Source organism: Rousettus aegyptiacus, unplaced genomic scaffold, assembly GCF_014176215.1.
Source record: "Rousettus aegyptiacus isolate mRouAeg1 unplaced genomic scaffold, mRouAeg1.p scaffold_m13_p_6, whole genome shotgun sequence".
Classification (NCBI taxonomy): Eukaryota; Metazoa; Chordata; class Mammalia; order Chiroptera; family Pteropodidae; genus Rousettus; species Rousettus aegyptiacus.
The window spans coordinates 60,633,342-60,657,381 of NW_023416309.1; the positions used below are offsets into that span (position 1 = coordinate 60,633,342).

The 24,040-nt window shown below is 37.2% G+C and overlaps 2 protein-coding genes across 2 annotated transcripts in view; both read left to right on the forward strand.

Annotated features, from left to right (window-relative positions):
* LOC107503324 (uncharacterized protein CFAP92-like) overlaps window positions 1-10,493 on the forward strand; it is a 44,608-nt gene extending 34,115 nt beyond the window's left edge. The window contains 1 exon segment of the mRNA XM_016131450.2: window positions 10,232-10,493. Coding sequence (XP_015986936.2) covers window positions 10,232-10,272 — 41 coding nt within the window. The 3' untranslated portion in view covers window positions 10,273-10,493.
* Window positions 10,355-23,328, forward strand: LOC107503318 (uncharacterized protein FLJ43738). Its single transcript, XM_036223329.1, has 4 exons — window positions 10,355-11,130; window positions 20,704-20,898; window positions 22,861-23,158; window positions 23,305-23,328. The coding sequence occupies exons 1-4, from the start codon at window positions 10,355-10,357 to the stop codon at window positions 23,326-23,328; spliced, it is 1,293 nt and encodes a 430-aa protein (XP_036079222.1).
* Window positions 23,329-24,040: the final 712 nt, after the last annotated feature.

The window sequence follows — 24,040 nt, forward strand, 5'->3', positions numbered from 1 at the left end:
AATGAGATACCATCTCACATGTGTTAGAAGAGATGTTTTCAACAGGACAAGTAATAACAAATGTTGGAGAGGATGTGGAGAAAAAGGAACCCTCATACACTGGTACAGCCACTATGGAAAACAGTATGGAGCTTCCTCAAAAAACTAAGAATTAATCTACCTTATGATCCAGCAATCCCTTTACTGGGTATTTACTCCAAAGTCTTGAAAACTCATATCTAAAAAGATATTTGCACACCAATGTTCATAGCAATATGAACAATGAGATACCATCTCACACCTTATTCATGGTGGCCAGGACATGGAAGCAACTGAAGTGTCCTACTATGGATGATTGGATAAGAAAGCTGTGGTTCACATATACAAAGGAATATAACTCAGCCATAAGAAGAGATGAAATACTGCCATTTGCAACAACGTGGATGGACCTCAAGATAATCATGCTAAGCAAAATAAACCAGACCGGAAAAGTTGAAGACTACATTATATCACTTATATGTATGATATAAACCTAAAAACAACGAACAAACAGGACAAAGAAGCAGAGTCTCATAGACATGGACAATAGACTAGTGGTTACCAGAGGGTAACGGGGAGCGGGGAGGTGAAAGGTAGATGGGGTAAAAGGGGTCAAATATATGGTGACAGAAAAAAATCTAACTATAGGAGGTGGACACACAATGTAAAAAAAAAATATATATATATATATATATATAACAGTAAGGCATATATATATATATACATACATATATATATGCCTTACTGTTAAAATGTACAGCTGAAACTTTCTGGATTTCATTTACCAATGTCACCGTTAAAAAATTAATTAATTTAAAAAAATTTTAATGAATAACCTAGAAGAAATGTATAAATTTTTAGAAACATACAACCTATCAAGACTGAAGAAACAAAATCTGAACAGACCAATAAAGAGTGAGGAGATTGAAGCAGTAATCAAAAACCTTCCAACAGATAAAAACTCAGAACCAGATAACTACATGAGTAAATTCTACTAAACATTTTAAATAAGAATTAAAATCAATTGTTTTTAAACTCTTCCCAAAAACTGAAGAGGAGGTAACACTTCCAAACTCATTTCATAAGGTCAGCATTACTCTCATGCCAACATCAAATGAGAACACTACAAGACAAGAAAGCTACATGTCAATATCCCTCATGAACATGGATATAAAAATCCTCAATCAAATACTAGCAAACTGAATTCAATAGCATATCAAAAGGATATACACCATAATCAAGTAGGATTTATTCCTGTGATGAAGGATGATTTCATATATGCTAATCAATAAATGTTATATACCAAATTAACAAAATGAAATATAAGATTGTGATCATCTCATTAGATGTAAAAAAAAATATTTGAGAAAATTTGACATTTTTTTCATGATAAAAACTGTCAATAAATTATCTATAGAAGAAATATACCCCAATATAATAAAGACCATAGATGACAAGCCCACAGCTAACATCACAGTTGAGGTGAAAAGCTGAAAGCCTTTGCTCTAAAACAGGAACAAAGCAAGTGTGCTCACTCTTACCACTTCTATTCAACATAGTTCTAGAAGTCCTAGCCTAAGGAGATAGTCCTAGCCTATGGAAAAAGAAATAAAAGGCATCAAAAAATGGGCAGAGGACCTGAATGAATACTTCTCCCTAGAGGACATACAAATGGCCAATATTTGTATTATCTTTCTTTGCAAATAACACGATCTTATAAAATGGAAAACTCTAAAGACGCCACACATACACACACAAAACTAGTTAGACCTAATAAAAGAATTCAGGAAAGTTGCAGGATACAAAGCCAATATACAAAAATTACTTTCATTTCTATATACTAACAATGGAGTACCTGAAAAAAAAATTAAGAAAACAGTTCCATTTGTAACAGCATCAAAAAGAATAAAATATTTAGAAATAAACTTAACCAAATTGGTGAAAGAGCTGTACACTGGAAACTATAAGACGTTGATGAAAGAAATTGAAGATGACGCAAATGAAAAAAATATCTCATATTCATGGGTTAGAAAAATTAATATTATTAAAATGTCCATATTACCCATTGATCTCTAGATTCAATGCAATCTCTATCAAAATTCCAAAGGAATATATTACAGAATATATTTAAAAAATCCTAATATTACTGTGTAACCACATAAGACCCCAAGTAGCCAAAACAACCTTGATAAGGTGAAGGCATCACAGCTTCTGGTTTCAAACTATATTACAAAGCTACAATAATCAAAACAATATGATACTGACATAAAAACAGACACATAGACCATTGCAACAGAACAGAAATAAAACCACACATATATATTTCAACTAATCTATGACAAGGGAACCAGGAATACACAATGGGAAAAGAATAGTCTTTTCAACAAATAGTGTTGGGAAAACTGGATATCCACATGCAAAGAATGATATCAAACCCTTACCTTATACCACATACAAAAATCAACTCTAAATGGACTAAAAACTCAAACATAAGAAGTAAAACCATAAAATTCCTAGAAGAAAACCTAGTGGGAAAGCTCTCATTGGTCTTTACAATGACTTTTTTTTTTAATATAACACTAAAAGTATAAGCAACAAAAGCAAAAATAAACATGGGAGCGACATGAAACTAAAAAGCTTCTACACAGTAAAGGAAACAAATTTAAAAAATGGAAAGACAACATAAGGAATGGGAGGAAATATTTGCAACCTGTATGTCTGATACATATAGACAGATAAGGGGAAAATGGGATGTATATGTGTATGTCTGTGTGTGTATTGACAGATGAATGGATAAAGAAAATGTGATATCAGACACGTGAACAGAATGGAATATTATGCAGCTATAAAAATAAACAAGGAAACTCTGCCATTTGTGATGACATAAATGAACCTGGAGGATTTTATTCGAAGTGAAATAAGCCAGACAGAGGAAATAAATACTCTATTATTTCACATATATGTGGAATCTAAAAAAGTCAATCTCATAGAATCAGAATAGAATGATGGTTAAAAGGGGCTGAGGAGTGAGGAAAATGGGAAGAAGTCAGTCAAAGGGTACAAACTTAAGATGAATACGTTCTGGAGATCTAATTTATAGTGTGGTGACGATAGTTAATAATACTGTATTGCATACTTGAAATTTGCTAATAGATCTTAAGTGTTCTCAACATACTACCAGCAACAACAAAAAAGGTAACTATATGAGGTGATAGGTGCATGAATTAACTTGTTCGTGGAAACGATTTCACAATATATGTGTACCAAACAACCATATTGTATATATTAAATATATATGATTTTATTTGTTAATTATACCTCAATTAAGCTGGGGAAGAGAAGAAATGATAAAGGGATCACCACTACTGATTATTAACAACTCTACCCACAACTTGACAACTAATTACTTGAAAGACACAATTTACCAAAACTCATACAAGAAGAAATAGATAATCTGAAGATCCATATATATCTATTAAAGAAATTTAATCAATAATTATTAACTTGTAAAAGCAGAAAGCACCAAGCTCAGATCAATTCACCATTGAATTCTACCAAACATTTAAGGAAGAAATTATACCAATTATACTATCCCTTTCAGAAATGAAAGCAGAGGGAATACTTTCTAACTTGTTACATAAGGCCAGCATTAGTCTAATACCAAAACCCAACAAAGAAATTACAAGAAAGGAAAACTTCAGAGCAATATCTGTCATAAACATTGATGCAAAACTCCCCAATAAAATATTAGCAAATCAAATCCAATAAAGTATAAAAAGAATTATTATAATGACCTAGTGGTAATAATTCCACTATAACAGTTCAATGTTTGAAAATCAAGTACTGATATCCATCACATCAAGAGGTAAAAACATGTCATGTTGGATTAAGGCTCACCCTATGACCTCATTTTAACTTGATTACATCTGCAAGTACCCTATTTCCAAATAAGATCACGCTCTCAGGTCTAGGGGTTAGAACTTCAACAAGTCTTTTGAGGGACATAATTCAACATAAAAAAGTTCTCCTTTGCCATGTAATATAACATAATCACGATTTTGAAGGATTAGGATGTGGGTGTCTAGGGATCATTACTCCGCCTACCACAGTAAGCACAGTTTATTTTTAAAAGAAAAAAAAAGGCCACATGTGATAATTCCAATATCTGGAGCATGCTGGATTACTTTGGATTTATCAAAACACTGCTTAAGTTACACCTGAACTTTCTTCGATATCCTATAAAACTATCTTTTTTGTTGTTGTTGAGATGCCCCTAGTCCCACTATTGTGTTGTACTCCTAATTGCTGAGTCAATAAACCTGACTTTGCTGGACATTTTACTTGTGCTTTGTGATTTTATGCTGATTGAGCTAGGATACCATATAGACTTTGTTTCCAGGTCATTCTTCTGAGAAAAATTTCCTTTTCCTGAAATATAATAATAGCCTTTAGAAATTCTTTAATGAATTCCCACTAATGGGAAAGTCTCTTAATTTCTATTCAGCTGAAAATATCTTTTTTTCACTTTTGTTCTTGAAAGATAGGTCAAAAAGTTTTTCTTATAGCATTTGGAAGTTATTCCAATTTATTCAAGCTTTCTTTATTTCTCTCAGATTAATTGTTCTTTGAAATATAAGCTTTTTCTCTCAAGCTGATTTCAACATCATCTTATCTTTTGTGTTCTAAAATTTCACCATAATAACATGTTAATAGAAAAAAAGTATGTTTTTTCTATTAATTATTCTTGTGACTTGGGCTTCTCCAGCCTAAATATTGATGTCTTAGATGTTTTTTAAAAAAATTCTCTGTACTCATCTTTTCTATTTTTACCTCTCTGCTATTCTATGTCATTGTCTTCTGAATCTCCAATTATATATATGTTGCATCTAATTTCATTCTCTTCTATTTTCTTTTTACCATTCTTTTATAATTTCTATAGCCTAGTCTTGTCTGTAAACATGGGTAATCCATTCAGCTATATATTCTAGTTCACTAATAATCCTCTCTTCAATTTTTTCTTTTTTTACTTATATTTTAATTACAGCTGGCATACAATATATTAGTTTCAAGTGTACCACATAGTGATTGGACATTTATACCTTACAGAATGATTCGCCAATTAAGTCTAGTACTTGACACTATTATAGTTATTATAATATTATTGACTATATTCCCTGTGTTAAAATTTACATCCCAGTGACTACTTTGTAACTGCCAATATCCTTAATCCCTTTGCCTTTTTTCACCCAGTTTTCCAAACCCCTCCCAGCTGGCAACCATTAGTTTATTCTCTGTGAATCTATTTCAATTTTGTTGGTTTATTTATGTTTTTCGAATTTGACATGTAAGTGAAATTATATGGTATTTGTCTTCCCATATGACTTATTTCACTTAGCATAATACCCTCTAGGTCCATCCATGTTATCGCAAATGGTAAGATTTCATTCTTTTTTAAGGCTGGAATAATAGACCATTGTATATATGTACCACCTTTTCTTTATCCAGTCGTCTATTGATGGACCCTTAGGTTGCTCCCATATCTTGGCTATTAATAATAAATTAGTAAATAATGTTGCAATAAACATAGGGGTACATATATCTTTTCAAATTAGTGTTTTCATTTTCTTTGGATAAATACTCAGAAGTGGAACTGCTGGATCATAAGGTAGTTCTACTTTTAATTTTTTGAGGAACCTCCAGAATGTTTTACATACTGGCCACACCAATTTGCAATTCCACCATCAGTGCATGAGGGCTCCCTTTTCTCTTCATCCTCACCAAAACTAGTTTTTTGATTTATTGATAATATCCATTCTGACAGGTATGAGATGATATCTCATTATGGCTTTAATTTGCATTTCTGTGATGATTAGGGACGTTGAACCATTTTTTATATGTCTATTGGCTATCTCTATTGGCCCGTTTTGATGAAATGTCTATTCACGTCCTCTGAACATTTTTAAATTGGGTTCTTTGTGGAGTTTCCCTGGTGTTAAGTCATATGAGTTCTTTATACATTTTGAATATTAACCCCTTATCAGATGTATTATTGGTGAATATATTCTCCCAGTCGGTGTGGGTGCCTATTTGTTTTGCTGATGGTTTGCTTTGCTGTGCATCACTTGATGTAGTCCCATTTGTTTAATTCTTCTTTTGTTTCACTGGCCTGAGGAGACATATTCAAAAAATACTGCTAAGAACAATGTCAGAGAGTTTACTTCCTCTGTTTTCTTCTAGGAGTTTTATGGTCTGGGGTCTTTCATTTAAGTCTTTAATCCATTTTTGAGTTTATTCTTCTAAATGGTGTAAGAAAATGGTATAGTTTTATTTTTTGCATGTATCTGTCCAGTTTTCCCAGATGCATTTATTGAGAGACTGTCTTTACCCCATTGTATGTTCTTGCCTTCTTTGTCATAGATTAATTGGTCATATAGGCCATATAGTCATGGTTTTATTTCTCCATTCTGTTCCATTGATCTATGTGTCTGTTTTTATGCCAGTACCATGCCATTTTGATTACTATAGGCTTGTAGCATAGTTTGACATCAGATAGCACAACACCTCCAACTTTGTCGTTCTTTCTCTACATTGCTTTGGCTATCTGGGATCTTTTGTGGTTCCATATGAATTTTAGGATAATTTTCTCTGGTTCTGTGAAAAATACCACTAGTATTCTGATAGGGATTGCACGGAACCTGTAGATTGCTTTGGATAATATGAACATTTCAACAATGTTAATCTGTCCTTTCTATGAGTATGTTATAGCCTTCCATTTATTTGTATTTTCAGTTTCGATATTTTTCTAATCTGGAGTATAAACCTTTTGTTGGAATTTTTTTAATTAAGATATGGATTAAGGTTTTAAAAATATTTTTCACTAAAATACATTATTACTTATAACATTCCAGAAGTCTTCTTACCCCTTGCAATCTCTCTAATCCTTCCTCCATGCTGTGCCTTTCTAGTAAACTCTACCCCTACCTTGAACACCTGAAAATCACTGATCTGTTCTCCACCCTTATAATTTTGCCTTTTCTACAATATAAATGGAATCGTACAGTAGTAACTTTTTATAGCATGTCTGCTAGAAACAAATTATCTTCTAGTTTTCTTTCATATGAGAATATCTTTATTTCACCTTTATCCCTTAAGTATATTTTCAATAGTTTTAGAATTCTGGGTGGAAATTTTTTTTTTCAGCACTGAAAACATTTTGTTCTACTTTATTATTACCTCCATAGTTTCTGATGAGAAATCCAGTTATTCAAGTTATTGTTCTCCTAGGAGTAATGTATCATTTTTCCCTGGCTGCTTTCAAACTGTGTTCTTTGTCTTTGGTTTTTACTACTTCAATGAGGATGTGTCTAAGCATGTATTTCTTTGAGTTTACCCTGATGAGACTGACTGAATTTCTTGAATCTGTAAGTTTATGCCTTTTGTGAAATTTGAAACATCTTTAGACATAATTCCTTCAAATATCTTCTTACAAATAAATGTCTTTTCTCCTGTCCTCCTGGGAATATGTTAGACCTTTGATATTGTCCCACAGCTTCCTGAGGCTCTGTTTGCTTCTTAATTTTCAATCTTTTTTCTCTATGTGTTCATATTGCATAATTTCTATTGATCTGTCCTCAAGTTTAATTATCTTTCCTCTCATCTCCATTTTGGTTTTGGACCATACAGTGAATTTTTATATCAGTTTTTGTATTTTTTGTTCTAAAATTTTTATTGAGTTCTGCATTATAATTTCTATTCACTGAAACTGGGTACTTTCCAGTGATTTCAAAAGTGTTTGTTGTTACTTCTTGGATCATGGCTATAATAGTGGTTTTAAAGTCTTCCTCTGATCATTCTGATACTTAAGTCACCTCAGAGTTGGCATCTTTTGACTGTCTCTCCCCTTGATAATTGGTCAACATTTCTAGTTCTTTGTATGTCAAGTAATTTTGTATTGTATTTTATATATTTTGAATATTATGTTTGAGACTTTGAGTCTTATTTAAATAATTTGGAGAATGTTGGCTTTTTTGTTTTATTAGCCAATATACTCAGAGTAAAGCCACAATTTCCAACTTATCCTCTGTAGACTGTGGTTTTAAGGTCAGTTTAGTTTTCAAAGATCTTTTTAGTGATATTCAAATCTTTCCTGCATATGTACTATTCAGGGACTAGTCTGAGGCCTGTGTAGTGGTCTCCTCTAATTCGTTTCTCAAAATCTCTGATATATGGCTTAAGGTCAAATTTATACATGCACAGTTCAAGAATAAGCCCGTGAGTTTACAGATAACTTTATGGAATCCTTTTCTTGATTCCTCCCCTTTCCCTACTCTCCAGCTCCTAAGGAGTTCCCCCCCTAGTCTGCTTGCCCAAAAGGTGTAGCTTTAGTGTTTCCACTCTAATATGCCCTTCCTGACACTGGACCTGCCTCTGAGGACAAGTGGTAAGAATCCATATAGGGACAAAACAATAATGAGACCCTCCATACACTCTTTGTATCACAGTTTCTCTAATCAAAGAGGATTCCCCTCCCTTAGATTTCCCCTGTCACCAGATTGCAGCTTTGGAACTTGAACTTGCCTGAGAGCAGGGCCGAACAAGGAAATCAACAGGGAATTTCCCCTCCCATTCTTTGGAATAGAAAGAGAGTTATTCTTAGAGCTTTCTTTTTCCATAAAGAGAGAGCTTTTCTTAGAGCTCTCTCTTTCCATGTGTGACACACAATTATGGGATTCAGGATTCCTTTGAGTCCATTCAGGGACATATAAGAGGAAATTACAACCCAGGAAACTCAATGGGTTTGATTTCACAATCCACTCATTACCTTCTAATTTTCAGAGTCCTCTATTAGCTGCTTCATGCATTTTGTATAGGGTTTTTAGTTGCATTCTCTAGGAGGTAAAAGTTAGAGTATGCTTTTACTCTATTTAACCAGAGTTAAAAGTTCCTCTTACTATTTTTATTTTTTTTATTTTTAATTATTGTTTTCTAGATTTTATTTTTATATTCTGGCTACAAGCCCTTTGTCAGGTACGTTACATATTTTCTGCCAGTCTGAGGCTTGACTTTCATTTTCTTAATGGTATCTTTGATGAAATCAATTTTATTAACTTTTTCTGTTATGACTAGTGCTTTTTGTGTCCTATCGAATAAATTATTGCCCACCCCAAGTTCATGAAGATAACCTCTTATGATTTCTTCTTGAAATTTTAGCTTTTATATTTAGGTCTATGATTAACCTAAAATTAATTGCACTTTCATGACTATGAAAATGGTCTAGATAGTGATTTTCTTTCATTACATATTTATTTTATGTATTCAATCATTCTAATACCTTATGCCTCTGTGCAACTGATTTCATTAGTAGTACCTTTTCCCTTAGATGTTTTGTGATTTTTATTATGATCTCATGTTCAATGAAACATTCTCTCTGGGAATTTTTTGAGGCCTTGGTTGAAAGCGGATTTTTCCAGAAAAGACTTTCAATTATGTCTTCCAGATACCTGGAAGCACTACCAACCCAGGATTGTTTTAAAATAAATTTTCAACATCATTATAAAATAAATAGTATACTTGGGATATGAATTTGAACCACAAATTTGTATGACAGTTATCTTTTGAATATAAAATCTTAGTGCAATGATTGAAACGAGGTTCTCAGTTTCCTGCCTCATTACAGCTCTGCATTCCTTCTCATTTTATTTTCCATGCTCTCTTAAGTCCCAAATCTCTCTGAGTCTTTCTTTCCCTTGTCATAGCTTTCTGCTTGGATACTTAATATGCTAAAGGTGAGCCTGTGCCAACCACCCCTCCCCACACATATATGTCTGGAAAATATGGTTTACCCATGTCCACGTTTTCTTTGCCTAGTCTTGGGTGAAGAGCTAGAAATATCGATGTGAAAAAGGCACATGGCCTGTCTTCATGGCACTCACTGTTTGGGAGAGAGAAATAGTGACAAATATTTATTGAGCCCTTTTCTTGTGTTAGCCATGATCTTGGTGCTTTCATATATGTCATTCAATCTGGTGAATAATCTTGCAGAGCAGGCTCTCTCATCAGTATTTTGTAGATGAAGAAACCTAGGCTATAAGGGCTACAAGCTGAGTGTGGCACTGGGATTTGAGCCCCATGTACTGGGAGCCTTCTTTTAAAGGGGAGACAGGGTGACTGCCATGGCAGCCCAGTGACCTGTTGTCTCCTTGTTCTCTCATAGAGGCTCTGCACCCCTGTGTACTGCAGGTACCAGTTCTATAAGACTCCGGTTCACCAGACTGAGGGGCAGCCTCATAGGAGCCATGTCTCTTTCCAGGACATCAATGTCATTTTTCTTGGGGCAATGAACCCCAGAGACCTGAAGGAATACCTACAGGGCCCTCCCATGGTGGTGGAAGTTCATGACCGGGACCGCAAGTCAGAAGAGTATTCCTGGAAGCCCACCCTGTTTGGGGAGGACCCTCTGGATTCATACCTCAACTTCCAGGCCCTCATCTCTCCAAGAGAGACAGAGAACAACCCATTTGAATCTCAAAACAAGATATGGGATCCTTATGGGATTGCTCAGGTCAGTTTTGCTGACCTCCTCCTCGGCCACAAGTACTTGAACCTGGCTGTTCCCATCCACAGCTGTGAGCCCAAGCCCATATACCAGGACAGCAGAAGCAGAAAAGTTATGGGGTTTCAGGTACCTACGGATGGCCTCCATCACGGCCCAATGCCCATGGGCAACTATCTAGAAGCCAATTCCATGCTCAAGCTGCGAGTAGACATAGCAGTTCCACTGAGGGCTGGGGCAGAAGCCCCTGATCCAGACCTCACAGGCACCCAGTTTGGCCGCATCATTTTTGTATTTAACTGCAGGGAGATCTTCCTCTTGTACAGCCTGCTGCAGGACATCACCATGATCAATGCCAAGGCCCTTGATCTGGACTCCTACCCTATCCAGAACATCCAGCAGATCCTATCAGCCTTTAAGATGCGGGTGAAGATCCAGGAAAAACAGGACCTAGATGTGCTTACTGGCTTCCACCTGCTGGATGGGAAGATCCATCTCCTCATTCTGGAAGGCTTGGCTGACCAAGGCTTGAAGAGGCTATGGGAGAGCCACCAAAGCCGGTAGGTGATTCGTTTTGCATTTCATATAAAAGCAATGTCATCTGGATGCTGAGTGGAGAGATTTTTAAAGCCAAGCTGAAGTTCAGTTTCTTCGTTTGTGTGTGGGGGCTGGGGGGGGGATATGTTAATTAATTTCCTCTTGGGGTTTATTATATGGTGCTTAGAAGGGCTCAGTAACTGGAATTTCTAATAGGAAGAATTGATTGGCTTTAAGTGAAGGCAAGACCTAGGAGGTATAGAGAAGAACAGGTGGTTCAGGAAAATAAGTCCTGCTTTCAGACTTCTGAGGGGCTTATTTGATTAACAGGGAGCAAAATGTTCTATATGGCCCTAAGGTGGACACCACAAGGAAATAGATGTCAACTCACCTAAGTAAAACACACATGTGATTATTTTGAATCTAGAGGGGCTGCCTAGGCTACAGAAAATTCCCCTTTCCTGGAGGCCTTCAGGAGCACTTGATGGCTGCTCAGTGGGAACATAGTAGAGGCAATTAAATATCTGATTTCAGGCTGGAGCAAATGGTTCCTCATGGTCCTATTATTCTTTAGTTTGGGTAACATGATACATCTCTTTTCTTTTTATGATTTTGAAGTTTGGATAAATAAGACCATCCCCCTTTAGTCTATAGGCCCCCTATTTGTCCTCAGAGCTCAGATGCCCCAGAACCCAGATATTGCTAACAGCAAAGAGTCTAGAAGTTGCATCTATCCACTCAGGAAGGCAGTGAAACCTTGTTGGGCCTGTCTCAATGTGCTGATAGGCCAAGAGGCACTGGGAAAAAGCTAGTGTTAAATAAGACTGGTTATCTTCCTAGGAGAACTGAAAACATATATTCATACAGAAAACATGCAAGTGAATGTTCATAGTAGTATTATTTATAGTAGTTAAAAAGTTGAAACAACCCAAATGTCCATAAACCAATGAACAAAACGTGATTTGTCTACACAAGGGAATAACATTCAGCCATAAAAAAGGAACGAAGTCCTGAACACTTCCTTCAACATAGATAAACCTTGAAAACATTATGCTAAGTAAAAGAAGCCAGATGTAGAGGCCACATATATGATTACATTTATATGAAATGTGTGGAATAGTCAAATCCATAAAAATAGAAGTAGGTCAGTGGTTGCCTAGGTCTCAGGGGAGGCATGATAAAAAAGTGGGGTGTGACTACTAATGGGTACATTTTCTTTTTGGGGTGATAAAAATTTTCTAGAATAAGATAGTTTTTATGTTTGCACAACATTGTGTGTACATTGAAAATTAAAGAACTGTACACTTTAAAAGGGTTAACTCTTATATGTAGGAAAGAATTTGGCCTTGCCCAAGAGAGGTCTGGCCTTTGCCCTTGTCTTCTTGGGAAGTAATCTATGTTATACCTTATAGGAATGTCTTTGTTTAAGTTGGGAGCTGACAATACCAGATCTTAGAGTGAGAGCAGCCTTACCTGATAGTCACAGAATGAAGATTGGCTTTACCAAAAAGGCCCACAACATGATTTAGGGTGGGAGATTTGGATTATGCAGTGTCAATTGACCTGGAAACTGAGATTGCCACATGGACCATCAAGCAATTAATCAATCATGCCTCTGTAATGGAGCCCCAATAAAAACTCTGGACACCAAAGCTCAAAGAAATTACCCTGCCTATTGTCACTCCTTAATGTCATAAGGGAAATACATCCTGATTCAATGAGGAAATACTAATAGGAGTTTTGTGTTTGAAAGCATCTGGACTCTGCACTATGTTATCTCTTTCTTTGGCTGATTTTAATCTGTATTTTTTCCCTCTAGTAAACTGTAAGTGTGATCATAACAACTATCTATGAGTTCTTCTAGAAAACTGAGGAAGCTGAGTGTACTTTTAGAAACTACCAAATTTGTTGGTATCAGAAGTCATGGCAGTTTGGAGGACTGTGCCTTCAAACTTTGCAGTATGGCTAACTAACAAGGAATATTCTAACTAAATGAAAAGCTCTTTTTCTAATGGCAGAAATTATATAAAGTATGTTTACTGACTTCAGTTCGTTAAGAAGAAAAATTAGAATGCTTGGGAAATTAACAAATACTACCAAATAATCCATGGGTTGAAAGAGAAACTTTGATAGAAATTAGGCATTTTTGAACTGAGCAATAATGAAAATAGTCTAATATCTAAATTTGTAGGATGATGTTACAGCATTATTTAGAGAGAACTTTGTAGTCTTAAATGCTTATTAAAAATAAGAGAGACTAAAAATACTGAGCATTTGCTGAAAAGTACTGAGACAATTGCTGAGAAGTTGCAGAAATTGAAATAAGTGTTTTAAACTATGTTGATCTGTTTAAAAATATATAGGAAATTCAAAAAATAATGCCAAAAATATTTTACATTTATCAATGAAGTTTCTCAATATAAAAATTAATAGATTAACCTATTGAATTTCTAAACACCATTTTCAGGCAAAAAATATTTTTTAAAAAAGTTTAAAAGTATCACAAAATATGACACAGGAGTAAATTTGACAAAAAGGAGCAAAAAACCTCTGCTATAAATATTATAGAACTTTTAGAAACATTAAAGAAAACCAAAATAAGTGAAGAGAGGTACTATGTATAATGATTGGGATATTCATTATTGTAAAGGTGTCAATTATCCCTAAATTAGATCTATAGTTTCAGTGCAATTCCTATTTTAACAACCAACTTTTAAATATTTTTTGATATTTGACATTATTTTATATTAGTTTCAGGTATACAGCACAGTGATCAGACATCCACATAATTTATGAAGTGATTCCCCAATCAATCCACTACTCACCTGGCACTATACATAATTATTAAAATATTATTGACTGTATTTCCTACATCGTACTGCATATCTCCATTACTATTTTGTAACTACCAATTTATTCTTCTTAATCCCTTCAAAAATTTCACCTACACCTCCAAAACCCCTCCTACCTGACAACCTTCAGTTTGCTCTATCTATAAATCTCTTTCTGTTTTCTTGATTTGATTTTTTTTCAGATTTCACATATAAGTGAGATCATATAGTATTTGTCTTCCCATATGACTTATTTCACTTAGCATAATACCCTCTAGGTCCATCCATGTTATCGCAAATGGTAAGATTTCATTCTTTTTTAAGGCTGGAATAATAGACCATTGTATATATGTACCACCTTTTCTTTATCCAGTCGTCTATTCATGGACTCTTAGGTTGCTCCCATATCTTGGCTATTAATAATAAATTAGTAAATAATGTTGCAATAAACATAGGGGTGCATATATCTTTTCAAATTAGTGTTTTCATTTTCTTTGGATAAATACTCAGAAGTGGAACTGCTGGGTCATAAGGTAGTTCTACTTTTAATTTTTTGAGGAACCTCCAGAATGTTTTACATACTGGCCACACCAATTTGCAATTCCACCATCAGTGCATGAGGGCTCCCTTTTCTCTTCATCCTCACCAAAACTAGTTTTTTGATTTATTGATAATATCCATTCTGACAGGTATGAGATGATATCTCATTATGGCTTTAATTTGCATTTCTGTGATGATTAGGGACTTTGAACCATTTTTTATATGTCTATTGGCTATCTCTATTGGCCCGTTTTGATGAAATGTCTATTCACGTCCTCTGAACATTTTTAAATTGGGTTCTTTGTGGAGTTTCCCTGGTGTTAAGTCATATGAGTTCTTTATACATTTTGAATATTAACCCCTTATCAGATGTATTATTGGTGAATATATTCTCCCAGTCGGTGTGGGTGCCTATTTGTTTTGCTGATGGTTTGCTTTGCTGTGCATCACTTGATGTAGTCCCATTTGTTTAATTCTTCTTTTGTTTCACTGGCCTGAGGAGACATATTCAAAAAATACTGCTAAGAACAATGTCAGAGAGTTTACTTCCTCTGTTTTCTTCTAGGAGTTTTATGGTCTGGGGTCTTTCATTTAAGTCTTTAATCCATTTTTGAGTTTATTCTTCTAAATGGTGTAAGAAAATGGTATAGTTTTATTTTTTGCATGTATCTGTCCAGTTTTCCCAGATGCATTTATTGAGAGACTGTCTTTACCCCATTGTATGTTCTTGCCTTCTTTGTCATAGATTAATTGGTCATATAGGCCATATAGTCATGGTTTTATTTCTCCATTCTGTTCCATTGATCTATGTGTCTGTTTTTATGCCAGTACCATGCCATTTTGATTACTATAGGCTTGTAGTATAGTTTGACATCAGATAGCACAACACCTCCAACTTTGTCGTTCTTTCTCTACATTGCTTTGGCTATCTGGGATCTTTTGTGGTTCCATATGAATTTTAGGATAATTTTCTCTGGTTCTGTGAAAAATACCACTAGTATTCTGATAGGGATTGCACTGAACCTGTAGATTTCTTTGGCTACTTGGACATTTTAACAGTGTAAATCCTTCCTATTTATAAGCATGGCATATGCTTCCATTATTTTATTTTCTTATTAAAATTTTTTGGGACAACACTGGTTAATAAAATTATATAGTTGAAAGTGCACCATTCAACAATGCATCATTTGTATGTTGCATTGTATTCAACAAAACAAAGAGGCAACCAACTGAATGAAGAAGATATTTGCAAACAACACTTCCAATAATGGGCTAATATCCAAAATATATAAAGAATTCATACAACTCAAAATAAGAAAACAAACAATACAATTTAAAATGGGCAGAGGACCTGAACAGACACTTCTCCCAAGAATACGTACAAATGGCCAATAGACATCTGAAAAGATGCTCAACTTCACTAGATATTAGGGAAATGCAGATCAAAATCACAATGAGATACCACCTCACACCTGTAAGAATGGCTGTTTTCAACAAGCTAACTCTAATAATAACAAGTTTTGGAGAGGTTGTTGGGGTAAAGGAACACTCATACGTCGCTGGAGGGGATATAAATTGGTATAGCTACTATAGAAAACAGTATGGAGATTCCTCAAAAAATTAAGAATAGAATAATCAAATGATGCAGCAAACCCTATTCTGGGTATCTGCTCAAAATTTTTGAAAACATTTATTTGTAAAAAAAGAAAAAAACATAAACAAGTTGTACAGAGCACACTGAAGCCAGTCCCACTTATTTGGTGTTTGTGGACCTTTCTGAGATTTTAGGAAAGTCCACAGCAGAAGTAGAAGCTGGATCCTTGTAACTGCTGCTGAAAGAGGTTTCAGCCTGTGCTCAAGTTGGGTGGGGTATATCACCCCACGGAGAGAATTTGATGGAGACTCAGACTTGGCACCTGCCTGCATGCTGGGTAGGGGTAGGGCTTAGCAAAGGAACTGTGACACCTATCAGCACTTCTATCACATCCAGAGCTACTAGTCCAGTTTTTATCCTGAAGCCAGACAATTTGGTTCCTCTCCATATGCCCTTGGTACATTTCAAGCTATTTTTCAAGCTATTGTTCAAGCAATGGAGCTCACACACAGTTATTCAATTAGCAAGTAAGTCCACATGTGGGCTCCTTGAGAGGAATGCCTGGGAGTTCTGGTCCAGATGGCAGAGTAGGAAAACACTGTGCTTGCCTCCTCTTACAACCACATCAAAATTGCAACTAAAATACCGAATAATCATTGAGCATTGCCTGAAGAGTAGCTGAACAGAAATCCTATAACTAAGGATATACAGAAGAAGCCACCTTGAGACTAATGTGGGGTGCACAGAGAAGTGGATCAAGCTGGCCCACACCCACATGTGGCAAATAAAAATTGGGAGGGATATCTCGGTTGTGGAGGCACTCTGGAGGAGCAAGGGTCTCAACCCCGCACTGGGGTTCCAGTGCCATAAAAAGAAATCTCCAGAACTTCTGGATGTGAAAAACAGTGGAGATTGTGGTTGAGTGAGATGGAAGACTGCTGGGATTTCAGGCAGTCCTCTTAAACAACTCACACATGGACTTACTAGTTAATGGATTCACTTGCTCTGAACTCCACCGCTGAGCCAGCAGTTCAAAAGATGACAGAAATATATGGGGAGGAACTGGAGTGTCTGGCTCCAGGGCGAGAAGTGGAGGGGCAGCTTCTTTCCTGAAGTGATAGCAGAAGCCATTGTTTTTTTGTTGAGTCTTCCCCATCTCAGCATGCAGATGCAGGTGGGTTCCATATCTGAATCTCTATCAACCTGGCTAACACTAGTTGTCCCACTCCAGTGATTCCCTGAGACTCTGCCCCCCCACCCCAATTTCAGTGACTTTTCCATACAATGGCTTATCTCGGCTCATCCCAAACAAGCAGCATCTGACCTCGGTGTGCTCCGTATCTCTTTCTAAGCAGTTCCAAACCTGGCATTAATGTCAGCCAACCTTGGATCACAGCTTAGCCTCTCTCAGGCACTTCCAAGTCTAACATATACAGATCATATGCAGATCTGTACAAGCATTCATATACAGATCACTTTGTAGTTTATACCAAGTGTCCCTGGGAAGGACACAGGCAGTGGTTACACTTGGCCTGCCCTAGAGGTCTGCTCAAGAGGCCTTGAAATCAATACATTCTGTGGCCAACTTCAGACCACACCAGAGTACCACCCAACCATCTCCAGAATTAACAAACCCAAAGAGAAAACTAGGCAGGCACCAGAGTCCTGCTAAAGCAAATCCTGCTCTGTAGGGTCAGCCCCTGAACAACAGCTTCTCCACTGTATTCATGGCCAGTCCTCACAACAAATCAGCCTGAGGGTCAATCTCTTTCACTGACATGCAAACAGCAACCAAGGCTCAACTATAGCAAAAGAGCACACACGACCCACACAAGGGACACATCTAGAGCACCCGGCTCAGGTGACCAGGGAGGCTATGCCACTGGGCCCCATAGGACACCTCTTACATAATCCCACTCCACTAAGACCAGGAGACATAGCAGCACCACATAATACACAGAAACAAAGGCAGGAAGTCAGCCAAAATGGGGAGACAAAGAAACATGACCCAAATGAAAGAACAGAGCAAAGCTCCAGAAAAAGAACTAAGCAAAATGGAGATGTGAAATCTACCAGATGCAGAGTTCAAAAACTGAGTAAGCTCAGTGAGAACTTCAACAGATAGTAGAGATAAAAATGTAAATAGAAAACCTAAAAAAGAACAAGTCAGAAATAAAGAATACAATTACTGAAATAAAGAACACATTAGAAGGAATCTAGATTAGATGAAGCAGAGGATTGAATAAGCAATTTAGAAGATAAGATAGCAGAAAACACCCAATCAAAAAAGCAACAAGAAAAAAGAATTTTAAAAATGAGAGATTAAGAGACCTCTGGGACAAAATCAAGCATTCCAACATTCACAAAATAGGAGCACAAGAAGGAGAAGAGAAAAAGCAAGGAATTGAAACCTATACGAAGAAATAATGACTGAAAACTTCCCTAACCTAACAAAGGAAATAGACATTTGAGCCCAGGAAACCCAGAGAGTTCCAAGCAACATAAACCCAAAGAAGTCCACCCACACCAAGACATGTCATAAAATAAAATGCCAAAGGTTAAAGACAAAGAGAGAATCTTAAAAGCAGCAAAAGAAAAGCAGTTATTTACTTCAAGGGAGCTTCCATTAGACTGTCAGCTGATTTCTCGATAAAAACTTTGCAGGCCAGAAGGGATTGGCATAAAATATTCAAAGTGATGAAAAGTAAGGACCTACAACCAAGGTTACTCTACCCACAAAGCTATCATTTAAAATCAAAAGAGAAATAAAGTGCTTCCCAGACAAGAAGTGCTTTAAAATTAGCAAATAAGTCTCTATGTAAAGTCTGGGTGCTTTTCAAAGAGGTGCTTCTGCACTGGGCCTTGGGGCAATTGAGTCTGGGCACAAGCCCTTTAAAAACCATTTTTTCCTCAGTTTGCCACAGACTCGCTGATTTTGTGGGAGTGAGGCTCAATGATTTTCAAAGCTAAATATTTTGTGGTCTCATCTCTCAGGTGCCAGTCTTAAAAGCTGAGGTGCCCAATGTGTAGTAAGAATCCTTCACTCCTCAAGACAAAGATCCAGGTTTTGAGTTTCCTTCACATAGTGGTTTGCTGTGCCGGAAGATTGTATCAGGCTTTTCTATCTGCTTCTATTTGGCTTTTTCTTGTTTGCCCTTTGTATAGGGGTTGCTCAGCTAGTTTTTAGGTTTTTTTCCCCAGAGAAAACTGTTCCATATGTAGCTATAGGTTTAGTGTGTTTGTGAGAAGTGAGTTCAGGATCTTACTATATCACCATCTTGAGCCAGAACCTAGGTTAAATTTGTTGTTGTTGTGTTTTAGTTTTTTTTTTTTTTGCCCTTGCATATCCAATTACTAAAGCACCACTTGTATAAAGAAATACGATGGATTTTTCTTTGTAGATCCTGCAGCTTTTTGTAGGAGATGAGCCTTATAATTAAAGGTTTGAGGAATATGTGCTTGTTAGTTTATTTGTTTTTGGTAGATTCCTTGAGATTTTATACATAGACCATCATGTCATCTAAAAATAGGGATTTTAATTTCTTCCTTTCCAATCTGTATGTCTTCTTTAGTGTGCTGGCTAGGACTTGTAGTATTATTTTATATCAAAATGGTACCATCCTTGCCTTGTTTCATATCTTTGGTGGAAGGCATTCAATATTTCCCCCTTACATATGATATTAGGTGTAGGGTTTTATAGATGTCTTTTACCAATTTGAAGTTTTATTCTATTCCTAAATTACTGATAGTATCCTAATTTCCTAGCTCACACAATTCATGAAAATGAGTTCCAGATAGATTTAAAACCTATTTTAAATAATTATAGACTTATAATATGTTGCAAAATATTATAAAGAAGCCCCATGTACCCAATACCCAGTTTCTCCCAGTAGTGACATTTGACATGCCTTATTGGTGGACAGTACAATTAACTAGACCACAGTTATCTGGTCATACTCAGATTTCACCAGAAAAAAAAAATCTGTTTTTGAAAAGTAATATTATAAAGGTTTTAGATGATAATATAGGAGAATATATTCATGACCTTAGAATAAATAAATATTTTTTGAGTAAGAGAGAAGTACAAAGAATAAAGTAAAAGGATGATAGATTTGGTCATACTAAAGTTAATAACTTCTGTCCATCTAAAGAGACCATAAAAATTGTGAAAACGCAGGCCATAAGCAGAAAAAAAAATATTTGCAATGTGTGGAGCTAGTATGCTGAACATATAAAAATGCCTGTGAATTAATAAGAAAACAGAAAACATCCCAGTAAAAGAATGAGCGAAAGACTTGAACACATACTTCACAAAAGAAGAATCTCCAAAACACACAGATCCACCAGGAGGTTATGCAGGATATCACCAATTCAACAAGGTTTAGGAACAACATGTGCCAAACACAGGGGGTGACATAGCAGGGTGGGTTTAGAAACTTCCAGGCTGGTATAGCCAGCATGCAAAATGAGAGTGCCAGTGGGTGAGGGGGAGGCAGTGGGCATGGGCAAGACAAGGCTGGTTTCAGCATTTTTAAAGGTACAAAAGCCCTGCCAACCAGAGCTAAATCACACAGTATTCCAAGAGCCTGCAGAGCAGTGTTAAGTCCCTGTCCTGTGGCCTTCTCTTGCAGAATTACCAAATCAGAACATGGGAAATACAAGGTGCTCTACAACTCTCAGCTGCTGTTTCAACACCGCCTCTATGCAGACCTCGAGACCATCCTGTACCATGTGCACCTCTTCAAACCGCTGTCACAGCTCATGAAGCACGCAGCACTCTACATTCGCACCTCAGTGCCGCAGAAGGCTTTCCAGGCCCTGACCAGGTGTGCACCCCAGACTGCTACAGGAATAGGAGTTCAGCCTGCCTTGTGGTGGCCACGGTTGGCAGCAGAGTGTCCTTTGGAGGTGCAGTTTTTATTATTCTTTATGCCCAAAGAAGCTGATCCAGGAGTAGAGTGCAGTTTCAAGAGACCCCAAGCCTGGATCATTCCCGCTATTCCACATGTTCTCCCAAGAGAGTATGAGAAACATATTGGTAAAATGAAGACAGTTTGTTCAAACACGTCACATGACTTTATCTTCTGTACTTGGGGAATATCCTAGAATAGCCTGAGCAGTGAGAAACCCATGTGTTCAGTTAATTATAGGAAAACAGTAAGGACTGAATACGCAAGATCTACCAGGCTAACAAAGCTTTTTCTCTCAATCGTTTGCTTTTCTGTCTGCTTCTCCCCAAATCTCCTGCTCCACCCTCTCTCCCTATTCCTTAGAAAAATATTCTCCAAAGATCTAGATCTTCTACTGCATGCACCCTTTTGCCCATGCTGTTTCTTCTGCTCCAATGCTAGTGACCTCCCAGACCTTCAGTGGTGAGCACTGGGAAGCTGTGTACTCCTTCTGGGTTGCCCTGCTCATGTTTGCCTAAGGAGCTCTTCTACTTGTGTATATAATGGCCACTTCCTAGTGCCTGCTGTAAGAGGAGCGCCAAGAGAAGCAGACCCTCTTTAGCAGTGAAGACTGACAAATAAGAGTGTTGTGAGGTACAATGAGACCATAGCTAGTCTATGCCAGACTCAGTAGTGCAGTAAAAGGCAGTGGCTGGTTCTTTCAGCAGGTCAGGAAAGACTGACCTTGAGAAGCGGCAGGTATACAATCCATTTGCTGCCAGTTTGGGGCAGGAGGTATAAAATATCTATATTTTTAAAGCCAACAATAGGTCTGACCAAGAGGAGAGGGTAAAGGCAGGAAAGAGAGAGAGAAAAGAAGAGAATACAAGGGACATGGAAAAAGAAAACTCAGTCAAGGCTAAGGAGGCTTTTATTCCCCAACCCTCCATGCACAGCTCTACCCAAGGTACTGGGCAGGTGAAAATTGGGTAACCTCAAAACAGCACCCAAAGCTGCAAGTCAGGAAGGGGCACAGCAGGAGGCTCATGTTGGAGAGGTAGTGGAGCATTTGGACGTTCACAACGATGGTGGTCAATTGAGGGAGGGTGGACCCTGCTTCTCCTAGTGGATGATAGAAAGTAGCTGGAGGATTCTAGTAAAAGAAGGGGGGGGGACTGCTATTTATTAAGTGCATATAGCATCCTAGGTAATTATATCCGTTATGGCTAGTTTATTCCTATCTGAAATGTCTTAAAACAGAAGTTCAGAAAGGCTAAGTTGGTGGCTCAGGGTACTCAGCTAGTGAGAAGCAGAGAAGCAGATCCCACTATCTTCAGGCATCCACCTCACATTAGACCTCAGAAGCAGCAGAGACAGCAAGAAGCAAAAATAACTCCCCACACATATTCTTGAGGTCATCAGAATGAATCAAGTGCCTGATGCATGCTAAGCCATAGGAAAAGGCAATTAAGGGGAGTCCTTGGGATGGAAGAAGGCATGACCACTCAGTCCTTGAGCTTTGCCAAGATATGAAGCTGTGTGCATAACACCTTCCTCTTGGAGCAGAAACTCCAAAATCAATGCCCTTGACAGTCAGTTTCTTGGGGCTTCTTCCCAGTGGTTGGCGAGAGGCATGGAATAAGACCACAGTAGGAGAAAAATAATCATAGCATGAGGTAAGAAGACTTTAACTTCTGGGGGCTGGGAGGACAGAGAGAAACAGGCCTTCCCCTTTGTGGGCTCACTGACTGGACTCTAAGCTCCTTGTATACAAGCTCTGTGACTTGGGACCACATAATCATTCTCTCTGAGTTTTCATTTCCTCTTGTAAAGTTGGGATGGCTTGATCTATCTTGCAACGTAGGTGAAGCTGAGTAGGGTTGCTCTTCTGTTTTCCAGGATCTACTGTATCTGCCATCACAGCACCAAGTTCAGAGAGGTAATCACAAGAGACCTACTGCCTTCTTCCACCATGATCAAAGACTTGAGCCAAGAGTTTGGGTTGCCCATTTCACAAGAAGAACTTACAGATGGAAAACTTTCGGTCATGCCACCTCATCCTGCCCCCAATCTTGAGGACTTCCGAAGTCGGAATTCCACCCTCACTTGTGAGATCCTTGCCCACCAAGAGAAGTACCTGCAGTGGCGTAACACTGTGATGATGAAGAATAAGGGCCAGAAGCACAATCTGATTCAGGTAGGCACTCTCTCCAATCCAGGGTCAGAGGACCCAGGTCTTTGCCTCACCTGGGCTGTCTAGTTACATGCCAGGAAATATCGTGAAGATGGCCAATTCTTGAGTCGAATATCTGCCTCTAGCCTGTGTCTACTCTCCTTCCCTAGAATCCCAGACAAGATGGGCAGTAGGTACTTGGTGCAGGGAAGAACCATGCCACAAGCACTTGCTTCTGGCTCTGGCATCCTTCCTAAAGTGAAAGAAATGCTCTTAGGTATATTACCTTAGCCCCAGAGTTTATTTTTGAGGAAGGACATGTGTGTGTGTGTGTGTGTGTTTTCACATATGCATGTGTGTATGTGTGACATCTTGCTTAAGCTACTAAGGGCATGGATGTTATGAGATGTCCAAGTAACACAGGAGAGAAATGCCTGATAAACTAAATGATAAACTACATGAGAAAATGTAAGAGGAAGAGAGTAGGAGACTGAGAAGCTGGTGAGGTGATGAAAGGCAGGTTGTTATGTGCTTGAATGGCTAAGGAGAACCTCCTTCATCACATACCAACCAAAAAGACAAAACACCAACACCCAAGATATGACTTGAAGTTGTCTGACTGTGGTCTGTATGAAGCTGCCCACCTCACCCAACACCACCCCAATCTCTAATAAAAAGAAAAAGATAGGGAGCCTTAGAAGTGTGTAAGCTTTGTATGTGTGCATTCTTTATAATAACCAATGAAGAAGTTTTTTTTCCATTAGTGTTTAAGTTTTTAGTTTTTTAAGAAACCAGTTTTTAGATTTAATCTTATTTTTCTGTTTTTATTTTTCTTTTAAGTTTTATTTTATTATTAGTTTCAAGTATACTGTATATTGGTTAGACATTTATATAGTTTATAAAACG

What these genes read in the sequence shown, in the direction of transcription:
- LOC107503318 (XM_036223329.1), top strand. Translation starts at nt 10,355, where the DNA reads ATGAACCCCAGAGACCTGAAGGAATACCTACAGGGCCCTCCCATGGTG. An exon ending in GCTTTCCAGGCCCTGACCAG is followed by an intron (nt 20,899 to 22,860) that starts GTGTGCACCCCA and finishes TCTGTTTTCCAG; the next exon opens with GATCTACTGTATCTGCCATC. An exon ending in AGAAGCACAATCTGATTCAG is followed by an intron (nt 23,159 to 23,304) that starts GTAGGCACTCTC and finishes CTCCTTCCCTAG; the next exon opens with AATCCCAGACAAGATGGGCA.